Source organism: Dromiciops gliroides, chromosome 1 (genome assembly GCF_019393635.1).
Source record: "Dromiciops gliroides isolate mDroGli1 chromosome 1, mDroGli1.pri, whole genome shotgun sequence".
Taxonomy (NCBI): domain Eukaryota; kingdom Metazoa; phylum Chordata; class Mammalia; order Microbiotheria; family Microbiotheriidae; genus Dromiciops; species Dromiciops gliroides.
The window spans coordinates 191,019,756-191,047,453 of NC_057861.1; the positions used below are offsets into that span (position 1 = coordinate 191,019,756).

The 27,698-nt window shown below is 35.9% G+C and overlaps 1 protein-coding gene across 5 annotated transcripts in view; it reads right to left on the reverse strand.

Annotated features, from left to right (window-relative positions):
• Positions 1-27,698, reverse strand: part of ADNP2 (ADNP homeobox 2) — a 53,648-nt gene that overhangs the window by 17,148 nt on the left and 8,802 nt on the right. For 3 of the 5 annotated variants that reach the window (XM_043977113.1, XM_043977115.1, XM_043977114.1), the window contains exons 2-3: positions 25,461-25,578; positions 2,631-2,720 (exon numbers count right to left, since the gene is read on the reverse strand). In XM_043977113.1, coding sequence (XP_043833048.1) covers positions 2,631-2,720; positions 25,461-25,568 — 198 coding nt within the window. In that variant the 5' untranslated portion in view covers positions 25,569-25,578. Of the gene's footprint in view, positions 1-2,630; positions 2,721-19,701; positions 19,777-25,460; positions 25,580-27,698 lie in introns of those variants that run through there. The other 2 variants (XM_043977116.1, XM_043977117.1) reach the window with 2 other exon arrangements.

Below are 27,698 nucleotides of genomic sequence, written 5' to 3' on the forward strand. Positions count from 1 at the left end.
AACATACATACTAAAACCACAAAGTTAAATTCAATATTATTATCAAAATATTAATGCTACACACAGACTAAAGGTCAAAAGGATCAGGGCATTATCATGCTATAGTCAATACACTTTCTTTGAAAGGTGTGTGGGACAACTAAGACTAAATCATATCCCTCATTTCTTTTTCTTTTTTTCTTATCAAGCACAAAGCTTCTTAACCAAACTTTGCCATTTATTCTTTTTTTTCCTGGGCAATGGGGATTAAGTGACTTGCCCAGGGTCACACAGCTAGTAAGTGTCAAGTATCTGAGGCCGAATTTGAACTCAGGTACTCCTGAATCCAGGGCCGGTGCTTTATCCAATGCGCCACCTAGGTGTCCCCCCTCATTTCTTAAAATTTCAGAATGCATTTGTATTTTCCTAATGTACTTCATTCATATGAAAAAATGTTCTCAATCACTATTGATTAGATAAATGAAAATTAAAACTGAGGTACCACCTCACACCTTTAAACTGGCTAATATTACAAGAAAAAAAAGATATATGCTGGAGAAGATGTGGGAAAATTGTAACACTAATGCACAGTTGGTGGAGTTATGAACTTATCTAATCATTCTGGAGAACAATTTGGAACTATCCCCAAAAGGCATAAAGTTGTACATACCCTTTGACCCAAGAATACCACCACTACATCTTGTTTCCCAAAGACATCATAAAAACGAGAAAAGGACTCACATTAACAAATTTTTTTGGGGGGGGGGCCGAGGAATGGGGGTTAAGTGACTTGCCCAGGGTCATACAGCTAGTAAGTGTCAAGTGTCTGAGGCCAGATTTGAACTCAGGTATTCCTGAATCCAGGGCTGGTGCTGTATCCACTGCGCCACCTAGCTGCCCCTCAACAAAAATATTTTTAGCAGCTCTTTTTGTGGTGGGACAAAGAACTAGAAATTGAGGGGATGCCTATCAATTAAGGAATGGCTGAACAAGCTGTGGCATATGAACGTACTGGAATGTCACTGTGTTATAAGAAACGATGAGCATGAGGATTTCAGAAAAACCCGAAAAGGCTTACATTGTGTGATGATCAGCTGTGATAGACTTATCTCTTCTCAGAAACACAATGATCCAAGACAAGTCCAAAAGACTCATGATGGAAAATGTTCTCCAAATCCAGAAAAAGAACTATGGAGTCTGAATCCAGATTGAAGCATACTATTTTCACTGTTTTTGTTTTTTCTTTCTTTCCCCTTTGTTCTGATTCTTCTTACATAACATGAATATGGAAATATTTTACATATGAAACCTATCAGATTGCTTGCTGTTTTGAGGAGGGGGGAGGGAAAGGAAGGAGATAAAGATTTGGAACTCAAAATCTTATAAAAATAAATGTTGGGGCAGCTAGGTGGCGCAGTGGATAGAACACAGGCCCTGGAGTCAGGAGGACCTGAGTTCAAATTTGGCCTCAGACACTTGACACTTACTAGTTGTGTGACACTGAGCTAGTCACTTGACCCCAACTGCCTCACTAAAAAAATAAACAAATAAATAAATAGATGTTGACAGGCAGCACAGTGGATAAAGCACTGGCCCTGGACTCAGGAGGACCTGAGTTCAAATCTGACCTCAGACATTTGATACTCACTAGCTGCGTGACCCTGGGCAAGTCACTTACCCCTCATTGCATGCCCACCCCCATGAATGTTTATCTTTCCATGTAAAAAAAATGGAAAAAAATTAAATGCTATTAACAACAACAACAAAACAAACTTAAATCTCCAACACTTGAGCTGCATTCGCAAAGAACAAAACATCAACTTTTTTAACTAAGGAAAGAAATTAAGAGAGGGTCCAACCACATGATGCATTAAAATAACAGGAAATTTAGTCATGTTAAAAAATTATAGTCCTCATTTAGTCATTTAATTCCCTTTTCCATTGTATTACTGTCCCAACGTCTCTAAGAGATTACTTGCTTTCAATGAGATGAAAAATTTTATCTTGTACTAAAATAAATAATAAATGTTTACTATCTCCAGAATTGCTATCCTTATCCATTTGCCTACCAGTTATTTAAAACAAATCATATAGGGGCAGCTAGGTGGTGCAGTGGATAGAGCACCAGCCCTGGATTCAGGAGGACCTGAGTTCAAATGCAGCCTCAGACACTTAACACTTACTAGCTGTGTGACCCTGGGCAAGTCACTTAACCCCAATTGCTTCACTAAAAAAACAAAAATCAAAAAACAAAAACAAAACAAAAAAAATCATATAAGATATATATACACCACATTTTGCCACTATCACATGATGTAGTCTAGCCTGAAATTTCAGGTTACAGACTGACTTATCTCACTTGATCAGTAATTTAAAAATCTAGATAGAATTCTAAGCTCTTAATGCTTTTTTGTTTTTATAAGCTTTTAAAGCTTAGAACTGCACCAAGACTTTTGGGACACTCTTGTGGGCTACACTACACTACCAAATGCTAAAAATGTATGGTTTTTCTTTGCACTTTGGGAAAAACTTCTTCTTTATTCTCCAATATCAATTCTGGATACATCAGGTTTTCTACATAACTATGGATAAAAGTTTATCTAAATTTATGTTTTAAAAGAAAATTTCAAACCCAACTGTCTAATACATACCTTTCTTTTTCCTGAAGACTCCCAAGGGGAAACATCTCCCCAAGACGTATTGTAAAAATATTTCTCTCCAGGATCATAACTTTTAAGGTCCTGTAAAAAGAAAAAAAAAGTTAACTAAATTAAAAAACTGAAGAAATAAAATCATATAACTGTCACTGTTGTGATTATCCAAAACGTAGGCTTTAAACCTCAATCCGTAATATGAAGCACATGTATTTTATTCATAGAGAGGCCTTCTATTCAACCTAATTCACACTTACACACAATTTTAAAAAAACTTGAATATCTAGTTCAACAAACCACATCAAATTAGAAAGTTCAGAGGGGGAAGAAGGTATGAGTGTGTAGTAAATTCTAGAAACCGGTACAATGACAACAAATAATTGACTCCCTGTCAGTAGGGGAAGAGGTAGGAAAAACTATAAGAATCAAGGTGCAGGAAAAAAAAAAAAGCATCAAGGTGAATAACTGAAAAAGCAGAGCTGTCTTGGGTCATTTAGTGGAGATGAGTTCAATTTAATTCAAGAGCCCTTAAGAATGGGACACAAATTGATATTGAAAATGATGGACCTGAGTCACCAAGAAAAAGGATAAATAATATTCAGCATATTTCTTAAAAACCAATAAAACGGGGCAGCTAGATAGCACAGTGGGTAGAGCACCGGCCCTGGATTCAGGAGTACCTGAGTTCAAATATGGCCTCAAACACTTGACACTTACTAGCTGTGTGACCCTGGGCAAGTCACTTAACCCCCATTGCCCCGCAAAAAAACAAAAACAACAAAAACAACAAAACAATAAAACACTATGAAACTTTCCAGCAAAAATGACTGAAATGAGTAGGATAGCCATCAATTGAGGAATGGCTGAACAAAACCATGGTATATAAATGTAATGGAATACTATAGTACTTTAAAAAATGGTGAAAGAGACTAAGTTCTAGAAAAATTTGGAAAGTCCTATATAAACTCACACAGAGTGATATAAATAGGAGCAAAGCAGGAAAAACAATTTATATCATAAAATCAGCATTGTAAAAATGAACAATTTTTAAAGACTTAAAAACTTATCAGCACATGAACCATAATTCCAGATGAACAACATAGGAATTTGCTTTGCCTTGACTTTAATTTCTTATTACAGTTATATGGGGTGATCACATTTCTGGATAATAAAATATAAATTCAGGGTTATATGTTGTACTGAAAATTTGATGCAGAGGATAGAATGCTGATCTGGAGTTAGAGGGCATGGGTTCGATTCAGGCTCTACCAAGAACATTAAGAATTATGACCCTGGGAACATCACTTCACCTTATCTGGGCTTCAGTTGTAAAGTCAGATAATACTTTCCCATTCCAGATCTACATATACGTTTTGTAATCTATAATAAAGGAGTACAAATGTTTTTCCTAGGTCAGAAGTTCTTAACCTTTTTTGTATAAAGGACCTCTTGGCAGTCTGCTGAAGTTAATAGATCCTTTTGTAAATGTTTTTCAATATGTAAGATAAAATGCATGATTATAAAGACAGCCAATTATATTGACATAGTTATCAATATTTTCCCTTTTTATTTATTCATTTATCAAGGTTGTGCAGTAAAATCATGTTAGACCCCAAATTAAGAATCATTGTTCTATACTTTAAGTTTGGTCCAAGGGGAGCCCTCCACATTTTCTATAAAATCTCTTATTTCAGTTATGTCTATGTCTCAAAAATAACTGACTTTATGAAAAGTATATCTTTGTGTATAGTTGTTATACGTTGAATATAGATATTTTAGCATGTAATTTCAAGTTATAGTGAAAGAAATTGTTATTAGGCTGTGGGGGACAACTTATGTAAAGGCATACAGATAGAAGACAGACTGTCAACTATTTCTAGACATAAATACAGTCTGAGAACTGAAAACAGGGAACTTATGCATCAGTGAACACAATTGACCACAACCCACCAAATAATTGATTATCTCTTAGATATTTGTTTTGTTGTGCCAGTACAATATAATCCATGAGGATAGCACCTAAATAAGGACACTCTGCTTCAGTATGTTAACCATCTTCCCTATCTACCCCACCTTGTGTATTTGACTATGCTTGGCAGTCATCCCAGGAAGGTGTCATTCACCAGTAAAGAAGTCTGTGATGACACATTCAATAATACACATCCAGCCAAGGCAATAAGTGATATGGGGATTGTTCTAAGATTCTAATCCCATTATTCCGGGGTATGGTTTTTTAAGCTACACACTTTACAACAGACACGAAAAGAGATGTAATTAAGTACTTTTGTTATAAGCACTGTACTAGCCAGGAAAAAACAGATGAAAACCAAACAGTCCCTAACATATATCTGAACAAGAGAAGTTAACATTTATATAGTGCTTTGATATTTGCAAAAATACTTTACATATTATATTTTCTAACCTAAAAGCCTTCCCAATACAATCAGAGGGTGAAGCAAGGATGCCCATTATTGCCTCTATTATTTAATACTGTACTAGAAATGTTAGCTATTAGCAATGAGAAAAAAAAATTAAAGGAATTAGAATAGGTAATGAGGAAACAAAATCATCATTCTTTGGAGATATGATATTATACTTAGAAAATCCGAGAAAAACAACTAAAATGCTACTTGAAATTATTAATAACTCTAGAAAAGTTGCAGGATACAAAATAAACCCACATAATTCATCAGCATTTCTATATATTACCAATAAAGTCCAGCAACAACAGAAAGAGAAATTCCATTTAAAATAACTGTGGCCAATATAAAATATCTGGGAGTATACCTGCCAAGACAAACACAGCAACTATATGACCAGAACTATAAAATGGTTTTCACACAAATAAAGTCAGATCTAAACAACTGGAGAAATATTAATAGCTCATGGGTAGGAAGAGTCAATATAATAAAAAAGACAACTCTACCTAAGTTAATTTATTTAGTGCTATATCAAACTATCAAAAAATATCTTATAGAGCTAGAAAAAATAAGAATAAAATTCAACTGGAAAAAAAAAGTTCATGGTTATCATGGAAATTAATGAAAAAATATGAAAGGTAATCTAGCAATTCCAGATCCCAAACTGTATTATCAAGCAGTAATTATCAAAACAATCTGGAGTGAGCTCTCAAACTCATGACACAATTACTCCAAAAAACATCAAAATAATGCCATAGGACAATGCCTTGTTAAGGGTTAAAATTCTAGCTAGTCTGTCTAAAATATCCAATGACTGGTCACCAATAAATTATAAGCTTTAGCAAGAGTTAGACTTTTAAGCGTTTATTAAGGAGAATAAGAATTTGGTAAAGAGAGAGAGAAAGGCCTAGATTCCTATCTATTAAAGGGAGAACACATTTCTAGCTCCGCTCTCCACCAGAGTCCAGAGGAAAGAGCCTGAGACCAAGCGCCAGTCTCTTCCTTCCTCCTCCCACTAGCCAGTGTCGCTTCCTGATGCCAAAGAAAAGACTCCTGGTCTTGCCCTCAAAGACCTTCGCTTCATGGGCGGAACTCTTCTACAGTAAGTCTCCAGCAGGTGGCGTCATTCCAATCGTTACAGCCTGGAGCAGCAAAACTCACAGAAGAATGTGCTGAAATTATCTTCTAACCAAGAACGGCTTGGAAAGTCAGGAGAGAGCTGCTGTGCTGAGACAGAAGTGGAGCCCAACCCCACAATCACCCTGACACAGATCCAGTCCCAGGAAGGCCTCACCAGAGAAGGAGACCCCCAGAGCCTCTGAATCAGCTGAAGCACCAGTGTCGTCTGGAACTATGCTCAGTCTGGTGAGAGGGCTGAGCTCTTAGCAGAGGGAAGACTACAGGGGTCTATGCTGGTGATGAGGCAGAACTTGGGTTTTTCACCCCTCCTGGGAACCAGGAGATAGACTTGAGTAGCAGTGGCCCAGGTGGGAGGAGGGGCACAGGCTCCTCAGAGCTGACAACCACAACACACAAAGCTGGTTGATTAGCTAGTTGGTCTGGGGTCATCTACTGACCAGAGAATAGGCCAGGCAAGTGAAGAACCTGCTCCTCCCCCTTAAATCACATCACCTGGGATTTCTTAAGCTTGGGATACTGCAGCCTGGAAACAGTGCCCCACTTTAAGGACCTAAAAGTCAAGTAAAAGAAAAGCAAGATGAGCAGACAGAGAAAGGTGAGGACCATAGAAAGTTTCTTTAATGACAAGGAAGATGGAGGTGCACCCTCAGAGGAAGAGGTCAATGTCAGGGCCCCTATATCTAAAGCTTCCAAGAAAAATATGAATTGGTCTCAGGTCACAGAGATGCTCAAAAAGGACTTTGAAGATAAAGTTAGAAAGGTAGAGGAAAAAATGGAAAGAGAAATGAGGGTGATGCAGGAAACACATGAGAAAAAAGTCAACAGATTGAAAAGTGAAATTGGCCAAATGGAAAAGGAGGTATACAAAAGCTCTTTAAAACAAACAAAAAAACAAAAAACATTAAAAAACCAACAACAATCTGGTACTGGCTAAGAAACAGAGAGGTAGATCAGTGACATAGAACATAGAAATTACACTATAATAAAGGACTATAGTAATTTAGTATATGATAAACCCAAAGATCCAAGCTTTTGGAATAAAAAAATCATTTGACAAAAACTGCTAGGAAAACTGGAAAACAGTATAGCAGAAACTAGGTATAGAACATCTTATACCATATACTAAAATAAGGTCAAAATGGGTCCATGATTTACATAGAAAGGATGATACCAGAGGCAACTAAGTGGTGCAGTGGATAAAGCACCAGCCCTGGATTCAGGAGAACCTGAGTTCAAATCCAGTCTCAGACACTTGACACTAACTAGCTGTGTGACCCTGGGTAAGTCACTTAACGCTCACCTGCCCCACAAAAAATTAAATAAAAAAATAAAGGATGATACCATAAACAAGAGGGTATGGAATCTTTTATCTCTCAGATTTATGGGCAGAAGAATTTAGAGTGAAAGTATAGAGAGTAACACAAAATGTAAAATACATCATTTTGATTATATAAAATTTTAGAAGTTTTTGTACAAACAAAACTAATGTAACCAAGATTACAAGGGAAGCAGAAAACTGGGAAACAATTTTTGAAACAAAAATCTGATAGAGGCTTCATTTCTAAAATATAAACAGAACTGGGTCAAATTTATAAAAATACAAATCACTCCCAAATTGGTCAAGGGATATGAACAGTCAGTTTTCAGAAAAAGAAATCAAAGGTATCTATAAGAAAAAATGCTCTAGTTCAGGATTGATCAAAGAAATGCAAATTAAAACAATTCTGAGGTATCACCACCTCATACCTATCAGAGTGGCAAATATAACAAAAACAGAAAATATTGGATGTTGGAGGGGATGTGTGAGAGCTGGGAAGCTAATCCACTGGTGGTAGAATTGTGAAAAGATCCAACTATTCTGGAGAGCAACTTGGAACTATGCCCAAAGGGCATACAGAGTTTTATAGCTCTTTGTTCCTAATTCCAAATCGCTCTCTGGAAGGTTTAAACCAGTTCACACAACTCTACTTACAGTTCATTTGTGTTTTCCACATCCCTTCCAGCATTTGTAATTTTCCTTTCCTTTTATGTTCACCAATCTGAGGATCAGAACCTGGTGCAGAATCCAAATATCTCATTCTAAATAAAAATTCAGGTAGTTTACATGCTTACTGGGTTTGTCCAATGTGACCTCCCAATGAAATGGCTAAGAACTAAGACTGAAATCAAAAGGCCCTCCATAAATCAAAGAGAAATAAACAAAAGGTTTATTAACAGAAGGTTATTTATAGAAAGGGGGGGGAAAGGGAAGCGGCGCACCACGTTGTGATGTCAATGTAGAACTAAGTTACTGCCACTACTGCCATAATCACAGAAGGATTATTCTTAAGGAGCCCTGGATTTAAGAAATGAATGCAGTTATACAACAAAATGATAGAGGCTATACTATACATATTGCTGGCTATTTAAATTTAGCACCTTCCCAGTACCTATCAAAGCACTGTCAGTTTTCAGAAGAAATCAAAGCTATCAATAGTTATTTGAAACAAAGCGCTCAAAATCATTAAAAGTTAGAGAAATACAAATGTAAATTGAGACACTGGGTCCTGATCCTCAGATTGGTGAACATATGGTGAAGGGATGTGGAAAACACAAATGAACTGTGAGTAGAGTCATGAACTGGTTTAAACCTTCCAGAAAATGATTTGAAATTATGACCAAAGGCCCGTAAAACTATGTATACCCTTTGACCCAGCAAACTATTAGCTCTGTATCCTCCCCCCCAAAAAAAAAAATCAAAGGAAAAAAAAAGATCCATATGAACAAAAATATTTATCACAGCACTTCTTTTTGTGACTGCAAAGAATTACAAATGAGGTGATATCCATCAACTGTGGAATAGTTGAACAAGCAGTGGTATGTGACTAGTGAAATACTATTTTGCTAGGGGAAGCTAGGTGGCGCAGTGGATAGAGAGCACTGGCCCTGGAGTCAGGAGGACCTTAGTTCAAATCCAGCCTCAGACACTTAATACTTACTAGCTGTGTGACCTTGGGCAAGTCACTTAACCCCAATTGCCTCACTTAAAAAAAAAAAGAAAAAAAAATCTATAAGAAATACTATTGTGCTGTAAGAAATGAAGGGGATAGTTTTAAAAAAAAATTTGGGGAAAAAAAAAAGAAAAAAAAATTTGGGGAGACTTATATGAACTGATCCAAAGTAAAGTAAGCAGAACTAGGAAAATACTTTATAAAGTAACAATATTGTAAAGATAATCAACTGTGTAGGGCAGCTAGGTTGGCGTGGTGGACAGAGCACCAGCCCTGGAGTCAGGAGGACCTGAGTTCAAATCTGAGCTCAGACACTAAACACTTACTAGCTGCATGACCCTAGGCAAGTCACTTAACCCCAAATTGCCTCACCAAAAAAAAAAAAAAAAAAGATAAATCAACTGTGAAAGACTTAGCTACTCTAATCAATAAAATAATCTACTATAATTCCAAAGGACTTGTGATGAAAAAATGTTATTAACCACCTCCAGAGAGAATTGGACTGGGTGCAAATTGAAGCATTTTGTTTTTCTAGTGTTTTTCCCCCTCATATCATAACTAACGTGGCAATGTTTTGTATGACTTCTTATGTATAATGGGTGTCATTTCTTACCTTCTCAATGGATGGAAGAAGAGAGAATTTAAAACTGCAAATAAAAATAAAAACATTTTAAAATAAAACACAAAAGACCTGTAAGAGCAGTAGAAAGGAGAACATTTCATAACTTCTCAGGTAACCAGCCATTTTGCCAGATAGCAAACAGCCAATTCTCTGTAGTATAAACAGAATCTGATTAACCTGAAAATATACTCGTGGCCAGAAAAAGGTAACCTGACTAAGACTTGAATATATAAATTTCACATTTACATGCTGATCTATCTAGAAGCAGAGATGTATTCATTATGGGGCACCAGAGAGCCATAAGTGGGCTCAGCTTTAAAAATGGACTAGATGGGGGACAGCTAGGTGGCGCAGTGGATAAAGCGCCAGCCCTGGATTCAGGAGTACTGAGTTCAAATCTGGTCTCAGACACTTGACACTTACCAGCTGTGTGTTAAGTCACTTAAGCCCCATTGCCAACAACAACAACAACAAAAAAGGACTAGATGACCTTAAATGGTGTGGATAAAGTCCTATGTCAAAAATATCAATGTTATTCTGTGATTATACTATGATTTGTCACCAAGCAGTGTGAACTGGCAGCATACTAAAAAATATGGGCATCTTATACACTGCCACCATTCCTCCTCTGCATGAGCCTGGTCCATATTCCTAAATGTAAACTCAGAAGCTGGATAAGTAGGTTAAAAATAACCTCAAATAAGAAGGTAGCTAGGTGGCACAGTGGATAAAGCACCAGCCCTGAATTCAGGAGGACCTGAACTCAAATTTGGCCTCAGACAACTTGACACTAGCTGTGTGACCCTGGGCAAGTCACTTAACCCTCATTGCCCCACAAAAACAAAACAAAAAAGAAAATAACCTCAAATGGTATTATCAATTGCAACTGCAAGGTGGTCTTGAACAGAATGGCCTCTAAGCAAAAGTTTAATATGTAACCTATCTATTAAGATGTGAACATAAATGGAAATGGTGGTCTGAGGTGATTCAAGAAACAGAGTTATGGAGCTTAATTTAATTCTAGAAATAAAAGATCTATAACCTCTGCTCACAAAGCAACTACTTGAGTTTGTGATACCAGAAATATCCAAGGAGCAAGGAGAGGCAGGGTGGAATTTCACCTAGTAAGTATCTGTGTTGTTACTAGATCACAGGGGCCAGAAAAGAAACAAGTTGTACTGGCTTATTTTGGGAATTTCAGTGATAGAAGTCAAGGCCAAAAACGTAAGAACAACAGAATAGAGACACAGAACAAATCTAACTAAGGGAACATGACCTGAAAAACTACTAATGGCCAAATGGAAATATCTAGCAATAATTAAAACGAGTACTCTAGTAGATACAAAGTCCAAATAATTTAACAAAATGTAAAAGGTTAAGCAGACATTTTGGGTAAGAAAAGAGATACTGGATAAGGAGTTAGGAAATCTGAAAACAAACTAGCAAGAAGTCAAAAACACAAACTGATAGTGTGTTATTTAAAATCTAAATGTGTAGTCGCCTTAAATTAGAAGGTATTCACATGGAGTTCAGAAAGTTAAGAAAAGGCCTATCTAGCCTAGGGTTCCAGCCTGGTCTGGTTCTTCCTCAAGTCTTCCACCTGCTTCAACCATGAACTCTCAAACTGAGTGTGGGAAGCTTTTTATAGGTCTGGAGCAGAGGCGGTCCTTACACACTGCTTCAAGCTGATTGGTAGGCATCATCCAAATCCATTGGTTCACTGGACTAGAAGTCCTTAGCTTCTGAGAACAATACCTTCTAAATAACTTGAAGTAGGCTAATCAGCAGTCAATCACTCTCACTCCACTCAATCAATTTAGATTAATTAGATTAAGGTGAGCCTTTGAGTATCTGCCAAATCCAATTATTTTCTCACAATAGGCTAAAACCTAAACAAGGTGGTCACAACCAGGAGGATCCACAGACTAAAAAATTAGGCAAGGACAAAAATGTCAAAGAGTCAGGTCAAACAGAAGGTCATTAAAGGGTGAATGAAATAAAACAAATAAATTTTTTTTTTTTTTTTTTACAAATGTGATGATTTATTTAGAAAGTCTTAGAGTCAACTAAAAATAATTGAAACAATAAATTCAAAGAAGTTTCAGGATAGAAAATAAATCTACATAAATCATTAGTATTCCTGCATATCACCAACAAAAACCAACAGGAGGAGAGAGGAAGAGAAATTCAATTTAAAATAACTACAGAATGCATCAAATACTTCGAAACCTATCTGCCAAGACACCACCAGGAATTATATTGATCCAACTACAAAACATTCTTTAAAGAAATATAAGCCTAACTAATTAGAGAAATATTAATTGCTCACAGATAGGCTAAACCAATATGATAAAAATGATAATATTACCTAAATTAATTTACTTCTGTGCCATACCAAATAAAAGCTACCAAAAGATTATTTTATAGAGGTAGGAGAAATAATTATAAAAATACATATGGAGAGATAAAAGGTTAATAATTTCAAATGTAATCATGGGGTGGGGGCAGAATGGTAACAAAACAAGTAAATTTTTTTAATCAAAAAGTTCCATTAAGTATACAGTCAAGCAAATGGACAAGAACCTAGACAACCTACTAACTTAAGGTTGAAAAGTATGGGTTGGGTGCAGGTAGGTGGCGCAGTGGATAAAGCACCAGGAGGACCTGAGTTCAAATGTGACCTCAGACACTTGACACTTAACTAGCTGTGTGACCCTGGGCAAATCACTTGACCCTCACTGCCCGCCCCCCCCCCAAAAGTAAGGGTGCAAGACCTTCCTTAGTTTAAAATGGCAATGTTTAAAATAATGAGAACACAATCTAAAAGTAATGAGCATATATGAAAAAATAGGACTGTCAAAGCTTTGTCAGTAGGACAAGCATTGTGTTAAAGATCTGATATCATCTAGTGATGAGGTTAAAATCACAACATCTTGGGCCTTAGTTTCCTCATCTATGAAATTAGGAGGTTGGATTATATTTGGAAAGAAAGAGAATAAGTACTTATTAAATTAATACTATGTGCCAGGTACTAAGCAAATATCTAATTTCATCTTCAAGGTCCTTTCCAACTCTACATCTATGATCTAATGGACCACAGATAAGAATAAAGTATCACATGCTTAATATTTTAAAGAAACAAGTTGATAAAATACAACACATTCTAAAAACACTTGAAAGCAGAGGCATAATAAAATGTTTTCCTTAAAATGATAAGCATCTCCCTAAAGCCATCAGCAAGCATTATTTGTAACGGGGATAAACAAGATGCCTTCCCAATAAGATCAGGGATGAAAGGAGAATGCCCACTGTCACCAATATTATATTGAAAATGTTAGCAATAGCAATTAAGACAAAAAAATTGAAGAAATCAGAATGGGCAATAAGGGGATAAAAGTTTTTGCAGACAACATGATATATATGGAAAATCCTTAAGATTCAAGTAGGAAGTTAGTAGAAACAGTAACTTTAGCAAAAGTAGGAGAATATAAAATAAACCCACTTAAAACAGCATTTCTACACTTCACCAAGAAAACCCTGCAAGAAGAAATAATAAGAGGAATTCCATTTAATATAACTGTGTACTTGGATAGTATTGACAGTATAAAATATCTAAGAGTATACCTACCAAAACAAGCTCAGGAACTACAGGACTACAGATAAAAATAAAGTAGTAAGATAAGAATAAAATAATTATAAAACATTTTTATAATACAAATAAAGTTTGATTTAAATAACTAGAGAAATGCTAATTATTCGTGGGTAGGCAGAGTCAATAGAATAAAAACTACAATTTTACCTACTTATTATTTTACTGAGTTAGAAAAAATCCATTGGTTCACTGGACATTTTGAAGAACAAAAGGTTAAGAACAGAAAAGGAATTAATGAAAAAATGTAAATGAAGGAGGTTTGGCAGTACCAGACCTCAAACTACCTAAGACTACCTGGTACTGACTAAGAAATAGAAAGGTAGATCACTAGAACAGAGTAAATGTACAATACACAATAGCAAATTATTACAGTAACCTTGTATTTGACAAATGTAGAGATTTAAACTTTTGGACTAAGAATTCATTATTTGGTAAAAATCATTAGGAAAGATAGAAAGCCATTTGGGAGATATTGGGCATAGATTAATTTCATGCCTTTTACCAAGATATGGTCAAAATGGATACATGACCTAGATATAAAGAGACATCTTAAGAAAATTAGAAGAACATGGAACATATTACCTGTCAGAATTATGGTCAGGAGAGGAATTTATGAATAAACACGATATACAGAGCTTTGTGAGATATAAAATTAATTCTGATTACGTTAAATTAAAAAGGGTTGTAGCCAATATTAGAAGGAAACAGCAAGCTAGGAGAAAACTTTATCAAATTTATAAGATTATGAATCATTCCCCAATTGATAAATGGTCAAAGGATATAAATAGGCCATTTTTTGATGAAGAAACCAAAACTATAATCATGAAAAAAATGTTCTAAATCATTACTGATTAAAAGGCAAATTAAAACAACTTTAAGCTATCACCTTATATTAGATTGGCTAAAATAATAGAATGGGTATGACAAATATTGGAGGGGATGTGGAAAAATTGGGATACAGATTCACTGCTGGTGGAACTGTGAAATGATCCAACCATTTTGGAAAGCAATCTGGAATTATGCCCAGAGATAGAAAACTGTATGTTCCCTCTGACCCAACAATGGAACAATGGAAATTGAGGGGATGCCAATCAATTTAGGGATGGCTAAACTAATTCTGACATAATTATGATGGAATACTACTATTCTCTACGAAATGAGTTGGTTGGGGATAGCTAGGTGGCCCAGTGGATAAAGCACCAGCCCTGGATTCAGGAGGACCTGAGTTCAAATCTGGCCTCAGACACTTGACAAGTCACTTAACCCTTATTGCCCTGTCTCCCCCCCCCCCCCATCTAATTAGTGGACAAGACTTGAAGGTAGACTACATTAAAATTCAGTCCAAAAATCACTCAATTCTAGGTGGGGAAAGGAATGCTAAAATCCCCCCCCCAAAGGCAAAAGTTTTCCTTCTAGGTGTGGTTTAATCCCATCAATCCTCCAGCAATGTAGACAAAGGATGTCGCCATTCCTTTAGTTCCCCAGGGTTTATCCCAGAAGAGATTTGAGGATAAACCCTCAAGGACACTAGACTTTCTGAAACTGTCCGGGAGGGGAGGGGAGGGGAGGGGAGGAGGAGAAGGAATGATCCCTAGGTTCTCCAAAGAAATCAATTATTAATAATTACTGTCTCACACCATCTATCTATACATATACATATTTGTGTCCAATGGAAACCTTCTCTAGGGTGGGGTGGGGAAAAAAAGGCATAGCAGAAAATAAAAGAAAACTTAGAAAGAAGCACAGAAAAGCAGGAACAGCTTTGAAAATAATGTGTAGTATTAATCACATAGTTTTTCAAAAAAAGGGTTGAGCAACATTAAATGGTCTCTGACGTCCCTTCTGGCTTTCAGTCTTACAGACAGAAAATACAATGACAGATTTAAAGATTGAGAATTTCATGTGGGCTAGAATTTGGGGTCAAATTGATCATGAGTTGTCCCAAAAGAATTACAAGACGCAGTGAATCAGTTTCCCAAGTTTTATTGCAATGCGATGGGTGACCACAGGGAGAGTACCAGAAAAGTGGAAAGGTATCTCTCGAATAGTGAAAGGAAAGACAGTTATATTTATAGTATGGATAAATTGATTATCAGTCTCGTTATAATAATCTCTACCTTGGGAAAGTACCTTCTCATTATAATATTCTCCGCCTAGGGGTGTTGCAAGGGCAGGCTTATCCTAATTTGGAGTTCCTGGGGGTCCTAAGCCAAACCCCGAGGTGGGTACCTTTTTCAGTGGAGGTGTATTTTGGGGGTTTACACATCATAAGGTGAATCTGGGGACAAATTTGGCCTTTTCTGTACATGTCTCTTTCTGATTCCCACGGCTAGTTTCAAAATATAATCATTTTTCATTAGAATTCCTATAGGTTCCTGAGTTCAAATTCGGCCTCCGACACTTGATACTTACTAGCTGTGTGACCCTGGGCAAGTCACTTAACCCCAATTGCCTCACTAAAAAAATTTTTTAAAATAAAAAAAAGAATTTCTATAGGTTGTCTTTTTCCTTTATTGTTATTTTGATCTGACCAGTTCTAGTTCATTATGGATGTTGATCACTACTATGGGTATGAGAACCTAACATAAGTTATCCATTAACTGGGATCTAACTCCCTTTTAGAGCTAATATCTGTATTAGAGCTTGGGTCTTAGGTTTTTTCTATTAACCCTTTTTTGCCTCCTACATCAAACTCATTATTTTCCTCCACTCCCTCTTCTTCACTTCCCTATTTCTGTCAAGGAATTTAATGAGGAAAATAATGAGTTCTGGTTCAAACATCTTGAGTTTGAGATGTCTATGCAATAGCCAGTTTGAAATGTCTAACAGGCAAAAACTAGGACTGTGTAAGTATGTCCAACAGTTTATCTGCATAAAGACTAAACCCTCTGGGATTTCACAAGTTCACCAAATCTGAATTCACCACAGAGGATGTTCTATAAGAGCTACTCTTGCAATTTTTCTTAACATCAAGGATTAAATGTGGCAAATGTCCATTTTCAATAACAAATTTCTTTGATTACTTCCTTTACTTCAGTTATTCAGGGTTGTTGTTTTTTTTAATGTTTTGTGTGTCACTGTCTACTTATAGCCTCCAAAAAAGCCTTCTTCCCTTTCCCCCAATGACTCGGAAATGACTGTTCCCATAAGCAGTCAATAAGACAACTACTAATCAAAAGAAGAGGATATAGAAATTCTACATAACAATATCTCAGAAAAAGAAACAAGGCAAGCCACATATCAATACCAAAGCTCTTGAACTCAAGATATTCACTGGTAAAGTCTATCAAACATTTTAAAAATAAAATCATTACACCTAATTAATCACAAAATAATGCAAGCACCCTTTCAATTTTATTGATAAGGCAGATATGATCCTGAAACCAAAACTAAAGTAGGATAAAAAGAATGAACTGTAGATGAAGATTATTGTTTAACTTTTTTTTTTTGGTGGGGCAATGAGGGGTAAGTGACTTGCCCAGGGTCACACAGCTAGTAAGTGTCAAGTGTCTGAGGCTGGATATGAACTCAGGTCCTCCTGACTCCAGGGCTGGTGCTCCATCCACTACACCACCTAGCTGTCCCCAAGATTATTATTTCTACAAAAAGATTAGACAAATCAGCAAATAAAGTAGCAATATATAAAAATTATTCAACAGGGGGCAGCTACACGGCGCAGTGGATAGAGCACCAGCCCTGGAGTCAGGAGGACCTGAGTTCAAATCCAGCCTCAGATGCTTAACACTTACTAGCTGTGTGACCCTGGGCAAGTCACTTAACCCCCATTGTCCCACCAAAAAAAATATTCAACAAATTGGATTTATACTACAGATATAAGAATGTTTCAACATTAGAAAAACAATCAACATGATTAAATGACAAATAAAATACAGCATTCACTTACATGAAAATACTGAAGAGCATAATAATGAATAAATAACTTTCCCTGAATATTATTAAAAATAAAACCAAGAGCTGACATCTTCAATGGAGAAATGTTTGATACTTTCCCATTAATTTCAGATTTTACATCAGATGCCTCCACTATTATCAAAATTCTAGCTACAATAAAACAAGAAAAAGGAAATCAAGGGAATAAAGATTGCCAAAAGGAACTTATTTTGCTAGTAGCAAACAGTATGATGGTTACTTGGAACACTGCATTAGGAAAATAACAAGACAAGAATTAAAAATTAATAGATTCAGTCATGTAACAGGATACATAATAACTTCACAAAAAAATCACTATCATTTCTGTATCTTTCTAACAAAAATAAAAACATCATTTCCAATAAATCACAAAAATAAAAACATGAAAGGTCCAAGAGTTTATACACATAGGTGGTATTTACCACTAACAAAACAACACCAAACACTACAGAACAAAGACCTAAAAAATTGGTGACTTCTTCATGATGGAACTACACCAATAAAAATTATGATACTACTCTAACTCCTGTACAGACTTAATTCTTTCAAATCATTAAGGAAATATTTGAAAAGAATTAGGAAAAAAAATTACAGAAAGTAGTATCTATCTAAACTAACAGAACCTACATGGGGAGGTTCTTCAATTGAACAAAAACCCTTGAGAAATCAGGGTAATTTGATGGAAAAAGTTTTAAGCCAGGCCATTTATCTAAATTTTAAAATATTCACAGAGTAAAAAATTATAAATGAAGGCCAAATCTTTCACATTTTGGATAGGAAAGAAATTAGTATTATAAATTAGATTACAATTTGAATTATGATATTTTAAATCTTCTGCATGAACAAAATCAATGAATTCAGAACTACAACATCTGAACTGGGAAGGAATCTTTGTAAGCAAACTTCTAAAACAAGTGTAAACCAAAATTAATGAGGAATTAAAACAAATTTACATCAAAAATGTAAGAAAATGGGTAGTTGCCTCCTCTCAAAGAAGATATAACAGTCAATCAAACTACTCCTAACCTGTTTTTAGGACAAAGGTCTCAGATCCCCTCCTCCCCCTCTGGCTAACAAAATCACATGGTTCAATGAGCCCTGGAGTTGTGTCCATTTAAGGAAGAATAAGGTTCACTACTGAATTATGCCCATATAAGGAAGACATGATTAGAGATGGGAGTGCTTTTTTTAGATTAGCTAGTTTTTTGCAAGTAGATTGTAACCCTTGAGTAATGGGACCAATGATGAAAAGGGGGAGGGTCCATTCCCGTTAGGGACTAGGGTTTATAACCGAGCCTGGGAGCCCCCTTTCTTGGCACCCACTAGCTGCACACTAGGGTGCCTCCTTCTCACAAGGAAATTAAAGAGCCTTTGTCACATTGCTGCTGAGAATTATTTAGAAGAGGACTGTTTTCCCTCACAAAGAACCATTCTCCAATAAATTAGTGGTTAACATATATCAACAATTTTCAAAGTAAATGCCAACATATGAAAAATTATTCAAAATTACCAAAGACAGTGGCATCTCATTTACAATAAGATATGTTGTAAAGGTAAAAAGGGGGGGGGGGGAGAATGGTAATTAGACCCTTTCAAACAGTGATCCTCACAACTGGGTTTTACCCCAAGAAGGTTAAGGGAGGAAAAAAAGCTCACAAAATATTCATAGTAGTTTTTTTGGGGGGGAGGGGGGGAGAATGAGGGTTAAGTGACTTATCCAGAGTCACACAGCTATTAAGTGTCAAGTGTCTGAGGCCAGATTTGAACTCAGGTCCTCCTGAATCCAGGGCTGATGCTTTATCCACTGTGTCACCTAGCTGCCCCCCATAGTAGTACTATTGTTGTTTTTGCAGGACAATGAGGGTTAAGTGACTTGCCCAGGGTCACACAGCTAGTAAGTGTCAAGTGTCTGAGGCTGGATTTGAACTCAGATCCTCCTGAATCCAAGGCCGGTGCTTTATCCACTGCGCCACCTAGCTGCCCCCTATAATAGTACTATTAATAATTTTTAATAGCTTCAAAAACTAACTAGAAAATGGCTAAAAATTAGTGGTCATATGAATGTAATGAGAGTCACAAATAAGAATCAGAGAACTATGGTAGCATTTTATCAACTGATCTAGAGCCAAAGAACAATATGCACAATATGCACAATAACAGCAATGTAAATGAAGATTATCACTAAAAGGCAAGTGAATTCAGGTCAAATATATTAGCCAAGCTTCACTCCAGATGAACTAGATTAAATGCTAAATTTAAATCAAATGTTACATGTACTGGAAATCATAATCGTAAGTTAAAGGTTTATGCTTACCTGCTTTTTATGAGAAGGCACTATGGAGAGAGGAGTTGTTCATTGGGAACTGATGTACCAAAACAAAATGTATTCCTGAAAGATGTGCAAACAAAATACATTCCCAATAATTGGAGAATAACTGAACTGTGGTTTATGAACATAGTGGAATATTGCTGTGCATTAGAACAAATAAACATGAATAATTCAAAGTAACACAGAAAGACTTGAGTAAAATGATGCAGACAAGAAAGGAAGAGACCACAAAACAACATACCCATCGCTTGGTAAATCAAGTCAAGACCAAGCAACAACCAAACTGTGGTAAAATGTTCATGGGAGCAGTTCAACAAAGAGACTGAAGGATGGAAATAAGGGAATGAGAAAGGGCTTCAAAGGAGAGATGGCACTAAAATTCAATCTTGAAGGAGTGGAACAATTTCAACAAGCAGAAGTTTGTAACGTCCATTCCAGAAGTGGGTAATGATGTCCTACTTGGATAGGCGGTAGAAGGAAATAGTAGACTGGGGGTGGTAGAGGGGAGAGATGATGGTTGTTTTCAAGTATTTGAAAAGCTGTCACACACAAAGGGTTTACACTTGTTTTGTTTGCCCCACCCCACACCCTGCAGGCAGAACTAGGTAAAAGTTACAGGGAAGTAGATTTACACTTGCTATTAAAACTTCCAAATTGTTAGAGCTATTAAAAATTGGAATTGGCTGCTTGCCTCAGGAAGTAGTGAGTTTTCACTCACTGGAGATCAAATGGTCACTTCTGGATTTTTTCTGTAGGTGGTATTTCTCAAGTCAAGTATGAGTTGGACTGACTCCTGGGATTGCTTCCAACTTTGACATTCTGATAGTCTAAGCTAACTGCACCAAGAGGAATGGTAAATATGAAGAATTACAAAAAAATATGGGGAGATTTATATAAACTTATCGAGTGAAAAAAGCAGACTCAAAGGAAATATTAACATCATGACTACAACAAAGTCAATGCACAAAAAATTAAAGGATAACAAAACTCAGATTAAATACAATTGGCAATTGGTTCCAAACCATTAAAGCATAAGTCCTTTTCAGTTAAGAAACCTTTAATTTTTTTTTAAAGGAATATTTTCAGAAACAAAGAACATATTGGGAGGGGGGGCAGCAGTTAGGTGGTGCAGTGGATAAAGCAATGGCCCTGGGTTCAGGAGGACCTGAGTTCAAATTTGACCTTAAACACTTGACACTTGGTAGCTGTGTGACCCTGGGCAAGTCACTTAACCCTCACTGCCCTGGGGGAAAAAAAGACCATATCCTCCTTACATATCTAATAAATTCAATAGTATTTTCAAAGCTCTCCTCTATTGAGGTTTTCTTAATATGCTTCTCTAATTCTCTATGCATCTTAAAAAAATGCTTCAATGACTCTTCTTTTTTGGCAACACCACCCACCACTAGTCAATCTCCTATTTCCTCCCAAATCTCACCCTCAATTGAAAAATAGAATAACAAAACTCTTGTAACCAATAACCAGCCAAGCAAAGCAAATCCATACACTGGAAATGTCAAAAAATAATTTTCCCATTTCGCACCTCTCTCAGGAGATGGGGAACATGCTTCATCACTAGTCCTAAGAATGGGTGTCTTGCTGCATCTAGGGAAAAGTTCATAACAGATGCTACATCAACCAATTATCATAATATCATGGTTTTCTCCAGCTCCATTCGAGAACAAATGAAGATGACTACACACGCATAACATTGAATTGCCTGAGTTCTTAAGGGGTGGGGATATGGGAAGGGAGGGAGGAAGAGAATTTGGAACACAAAGTTTTAAAAATCGATGCTAAAATTTGTTTTTACATGTAATTTAGGAAAAAATAAAATTCTAAAAAGAAAAAAACAAATGAAGAGGAGTGAAGGAGGCTAAAAAATGGGATTTAGAAAGGTGTAACTGGCTATAGATAGGACAAGGAGACAAGGCACTCAAGAGTAATGGACAGTGTAGAGTTGAATTGGTTCACCAAATGGTTGATATCACAACAACCCTTTCTACACCTTAGAAGAGAAACTCAAAAACAAAACAAACAAAAAAGACTAAAGACTACCTTCTGGTGATAACCCCTTATGTCTCTTCTCACTCCAAAGTTCTGTATTTTACTATATATACCATATCATCAATTAAAAAATGAAGGAGAAATAGTTATAAAAGGCTATCACCAGAGAAAACAAAGGATAACTGATGGAAAGCCAGCTACTTGCTTTTCCCTGGAAGCAAATATCAATATATTTGGAAGAAGGCTCCCTTTCTCTCCCAGTTGTCTTATGGTGAGATTTCATGGGAAGATATAGTTTTTTAAAAAGGTTAAAAAAATCTTACAGAATAAAAAGTTGTGGATATATTATAATCTGTACTGATAGGGATTACAATGAGATTAAATTCATCCAACTACTTTAGCAAAGTCTTTAGTTTACAACAGTTCGTTTATTTGTATAGTCCCTACAAACACCATACATATATGTATAATATGAACATATATACATATATAAAAACAATAATCTTCTACCAATAATGGTTACTTTTCTATGGTAACCTCTCTTCCTTACTTGCCAGGAAATATCCCATTCATCCCAACTTTTAATGTTCCTCATGCATAAAACATGAACAATTCACAAGTGGGTTTTTTAAAAAGCTCTAGAAAGAGAATTAAAGCAATACAATATTGACCCACTTCACTACTGCTTCTAAGCAGGAGTTATTAGATAGATGAACTCTCTAACCTCTAATCTTCAACGAAGTCCTTCATATTTATAAATGTTTTCTACTTGTTGGATGAAATTCTAATTTATAAAATTACTAGTTTAATTTAAGAAATTGTCCATCATTTTAAAGCATCAAAATTCCCTGCCACTAATTGTCCATCATTAACTGTTTTCTTTCCCGACTCATCTCAAGCTGCAAGTAGATATCTGATTGAAATATGATTCTCTATGGTCAGAAGCTTGGCATGCCTGTGCCCCTCTTGCACTGGGCCACCACCACTCGATTTGGCCCACTGGTTCAGAACAAGACGCTTCACCCCAACTCCAGCAGAGACTACAGTCACTTCACCCTGTCCAATCACCAAACCCCCTCACTGATCAGAGATCGAGAGCCAAGGCAGCTGGCACTAAGGCAGACTGGGAGGTGTCTGTTCCTGGGTGGGTCCAGGCTGCGAGCTGAGCTCCTCTCTCTTTCAGCCCAATCAACAGGTGATCTCAATTGCCATTTCTGGCTGGAAAAATAGTCTCACTCTGTTCTCATATGAGTTAGGCTGCTTTGAGAGTCTTTTTTTATGGCATTATTTGGGAGTGAGTGGCAGATTTGTTGGGAGCAAGGGGGAGTCACAGCCTCTCCTCTGACATCTTGGCTCCACCCCCCAGAATTATCATTAACTCTCAAGACAGAAGATACCAACACTTTCAACAATTTCAATAAAGTCTATTGTAGATGTCAACTTCCATCTTAACACAGAAGTACATACCACCAACTACAAATTTTCTAAAATGTCTCTGCACAGAAGTCTACATACATATATTTTTCTCTCATTAACATACAACAGTTGAATTTTTCAAAGTTTCCTTTGGATGCAGATAAATATAAACATTTCCTCCCAGTCAATATTACTGAAGCTTTGCTAAAAAATTAATTTTGACCATTAATTGTCCTAATACTCCCCTTCAATGTCACACTTTCTTTATAACATGGATAAAACTGATTCAAAACCTCTAAGTTAAAATAACTCAATTCTTAATCAAATGTAGTTTTATTCATAAACATAACTAGCTAGAAAGGGACCTGAAGACATAAAATCCAACCTTATTAAAAAGATGAGGAAACAGAGGCCTGAAGAGATTAAGTTTGGGCCCAAAGTCATGAATGTAGCATGTAGGCTGTCAAAATTATGTAGGGGGATGAATTTAATTGATTAAATTGATCATCCCAAAATTAAATTGAAGCATCCCAAAGAATTACAAGATTCAGTGACTCAGTTTTATCAAGACTGTGAGGCCACAGGGAGAATCACCCAAAGGAGGTACGTGTCTCGAATAGGGAGAGGAAAAATGGTTATATTTTTAGTGAGAAAGGTAGGTTATTTCCTTATTATCCTAATCTCCTCTTGGGGAGGTTCATATCCTAATTTGGAATTCTTGGGTTCCTAGACACATCCTCCAAGGCGGGTACCTTTTTCCCTAGGGGCGTGTTTTTGGGGTTTAAATGTCATAAGGTGAACATAAGGACACATCTTGGTCCTTTCTGCGCGTGTTCCTAAAGACGTGTTTAAACTTGTCAGAGTCAGATAGTCTCTCTGTTATGATATCTCTTTACTTTAAGATCTGGTTTCTAGTTGCAGTTTCTGTTTCCTATCATCTAGGAATATTAATGGCTATTAATGGTTAATGGTCCCTGGTTACCTTCCCTAAGTTTCTGTTGATAGTATTGGTTGATAGTAACCCTCTGGTTGTTCAGGTCTTAGTTTCTCTGTTAATTAATCCTTCTGGCTTCTATTGATCAAATCTTAGGTTATCTGTTAACCCTTTTAGCCTCCATCAAAACTACAGTTGTTTGTCTACAAACACAGGATCTTCTCCACTAAACCACGTTGCTTTTGTGTTCCAAAGAATACCTAAGAATGCACAGAAAGTATCCTACTTTTGGGGAGTCATTTATGAGGGATAAATTCCCATATCCTCTATTCCAGTAACCTATAAAGAGCTTTTTCCAATGGTAACAGAAGCCTAGAAACAGGTTCTCCATTCCCTAGGTTGGAGATATGAACTCAGTGTGTAGGTACAGGGGAATTTAGTTAGCTTACTCCAAAACACAACTGACAGCAGGTCTCTGGAATGAAGATTTGGAAAAAGCCTTTCAAATAAATAAATAACATATTGGATAGCTGGGGGAGGGGAGGATATTTGGAGCACAAAGTTATAAAAATGAACATTTAATATTGTTTTTACATGTAACTGGGGGAAAATAAAATTCTAAATGAGTGAAAAAAAAAAAGAAAAAGATGAGAAGGGATAAACATAAGCAGCCAACATAAGATAGTTCAAAGACACCAGCTACTTATCGTTTCTATGTTTTTACAACTATGCTTGGAAAAACAGAATAGAGGGAAATTAGTTATCAGAGAACACCCATGAAATCACAAATCCTTAAAGTACTAATAAATTAAGTAATTCCTATTTATTGGGCATGAACTACATGCAAGGCACTATAACACTAAGAACTATATAGTCCCTGCATTCAAAAAGTTTGGAATTCAATTCTACATATAGGTCTGTGAAGACTAGAAATATAAAGATAAAAACACCATCCCTATTCTCATAAAGTTAAGTTCATAACGTGGACCTATATATCATTTATGGCTACAAATACTCAACACTACTTCACCAAGAACTCACTGCTACTACAAAGACAAGTAGCAATCGAAGTTTAACTTTTCCTTAGTTGACTATATGTAAAGAAGAAAGACCACACAGTAAGACTTTATACTAAGAAACTAAATTAAAGATATCAGTTTATTGCACATCTTTTCAAACCCTAATATGAAGATATCTAATGTATCATAAACCATAAATTCCCTAAAACACGCCTGAATTATTTTTAATCCTGAAAAATATTATTAAGTAGTTATTTCTCAAGGCAAATAATATCAATAAAATGAAATTTACTAAATTTGAAACAAATTTAGTATGACAAGATATGTCAGTTTGACTCAACTTCTAGGTATTACTTGTTCTCTCTTACCTTCAATAATTCCTTACAGCTATCAAGGCCAATATCCACAAGAATGCCCTTCACTTTTTTCCGAACCTTCCTAATATTGTCAAGATTTTCAACAGGAATTTGAAACATTGTGATGTTCCTAAAGCAAAAGAAAAAAACAGGAATATAATAAACACATAACACTAAGAAATTTTACTTCTCTGCAATTAAAATTTTAAAACACTAACAGTTGCTTATTGGGGTTTGCTTCACTTAAAAGATAAATAAAATAAACTTACATTTGTGACAATAATATTGTAGGGGGCAGCTAGGTGGCACAGTGGATAGAGCACTGGCCCTGGAGTCAGAAGGACCCCAGGTCTGGTCTCAGACACTTGACACTAACCAGCTGTGTGACCCTGGGCAAGTCACTTAACCCCAATTGCCTCACACAAAAAAAAAGTTATGAGTAGAAAAAATGAATTTAGACCATTAACAAAGTAAATAAAAGGAGTTTAAAGAAACGGCTACTTATAGTCCTAATAACCTATTAAATAATTACAAGATATTACACTAGAATGAAGAGTAATGAATGCTTTTTACAGTCTCCAATACAGGTAAACTCTATATGAATAGGATCCAACCTTTATCAAAGAACAGTGTTGTATATAGTTAACATTTTGACATAATATCTATACTTTGTCTATCTTGAAGTAGAAAAACTTTAGGTAAAGTTCAAAAAATGACTTCTACTTTTAAGTTTTACTTTAAAAATTATGTCAGATTGTAGGCATACTACTACGTTGTTGATGCAGCTGTGAATTGGTCTAACCATACTGGAAAGCAATTTGGAATTATGTTCATACCCTTTGACTCCCATTGCTATGCATATAGCCCAAAGAGGTCAAAGACAGAAAGATCCCTGATATACCAACATATTCACAGCAGCACTTTTTGTAGTAGGAAAACACTGATAAAGTAGATGGCCACTGAATATGTAATGAATAAACATGTGGCATGTAGTTTACAAATATATAAGAAACTATAATAATAAGAATAAGAATTCAAAGAAACCTAGGAAGACACGACTGATTCAGTATGAAGTAGAATCAAAATAATAACAATAATTATAAACCTTATAATAACAAAACCCAAAACTGAATGCAGCATAATTGTAATGACCAGCTTTCATGAAGGAGAATTATGAAACTACAACTCCCTTCATTGCAGAGGTTGGGGATGACAAATGTGGAAGATTATATATACCAGTTCTCAAAATATAATCTATGGATCTCTGGTCCCTCCCCCAAACCACTTCAGGGTGGGGTCTGAGATGAAAATTATTTTCATAGCAATACTAAGATATAAGTTATATGCCTCTTAAATTGCACCTCTTGTTTCCAACTACATATCTGCGTGGGGCTAGGTTTTTTTTCATAAATTTAAGCCAAAACAATTTATCACAACAGATTGAATTAGAGGCAGATATGGGAATCCAGCTGTGTTCTATTAAGGGAGACATTAAAATCGATTTGCAAAAATATGTAAAATGATGTAACTATTCTCACTAAACTTTTTTGGATAGTTCCTTTTTTCATAAAAACCTTGTAAATAAAAATAATTCAATCCTAAATAAATGGTAAATGAATATCAACAGATATAACCAGAGGTGTGTAAATCAGCCTAAACCAGGATTAATAAATCTTCACGTGACTAATCAAGGCCTGATCAATTGTTTTGATGATTCTCTAAATCAGAAAATGTTAATGATTCAAATTATCCTTTAAACTGTGTTAGCCATAAGTTTTTCTCTCCTCAGGAGAGTTAGATGTTAAACATTTACTATAACACCTTTAGATATAATTAATATAAATCTGTTTTCTGGTATCCTCAATTTTGTAGAGTATAAAAGCATCCTGAAACCAAAAGGTTTGAGAACTGCTAGCACATGCTATGCTATCAAACTACTCATGCACTGCTTATTTTGCTGAACTTTTGTTTCCGTACTTTTTAGTTTTTCTAGGGATGCTTCCTTGGGGAAAAAAAGAAAGGACATATAGGCTATGTATATGATGTAAAAATCAATAAAAATAATTTTCAAAAATATATCAAGGGGCAGCTAGGTGGGGTAGTGGATTGAGCATGGGTCCTGGATTCAAGAGAACCTGATTTCAAATCCGACCTCAGACACTTGGCACTTACTAGCTGTGTGACCCTGGGCAAGTCACTTAACCCCAGTTGCCTCATCCCCCCCCCAAAAAAGATATATATATCCAGATT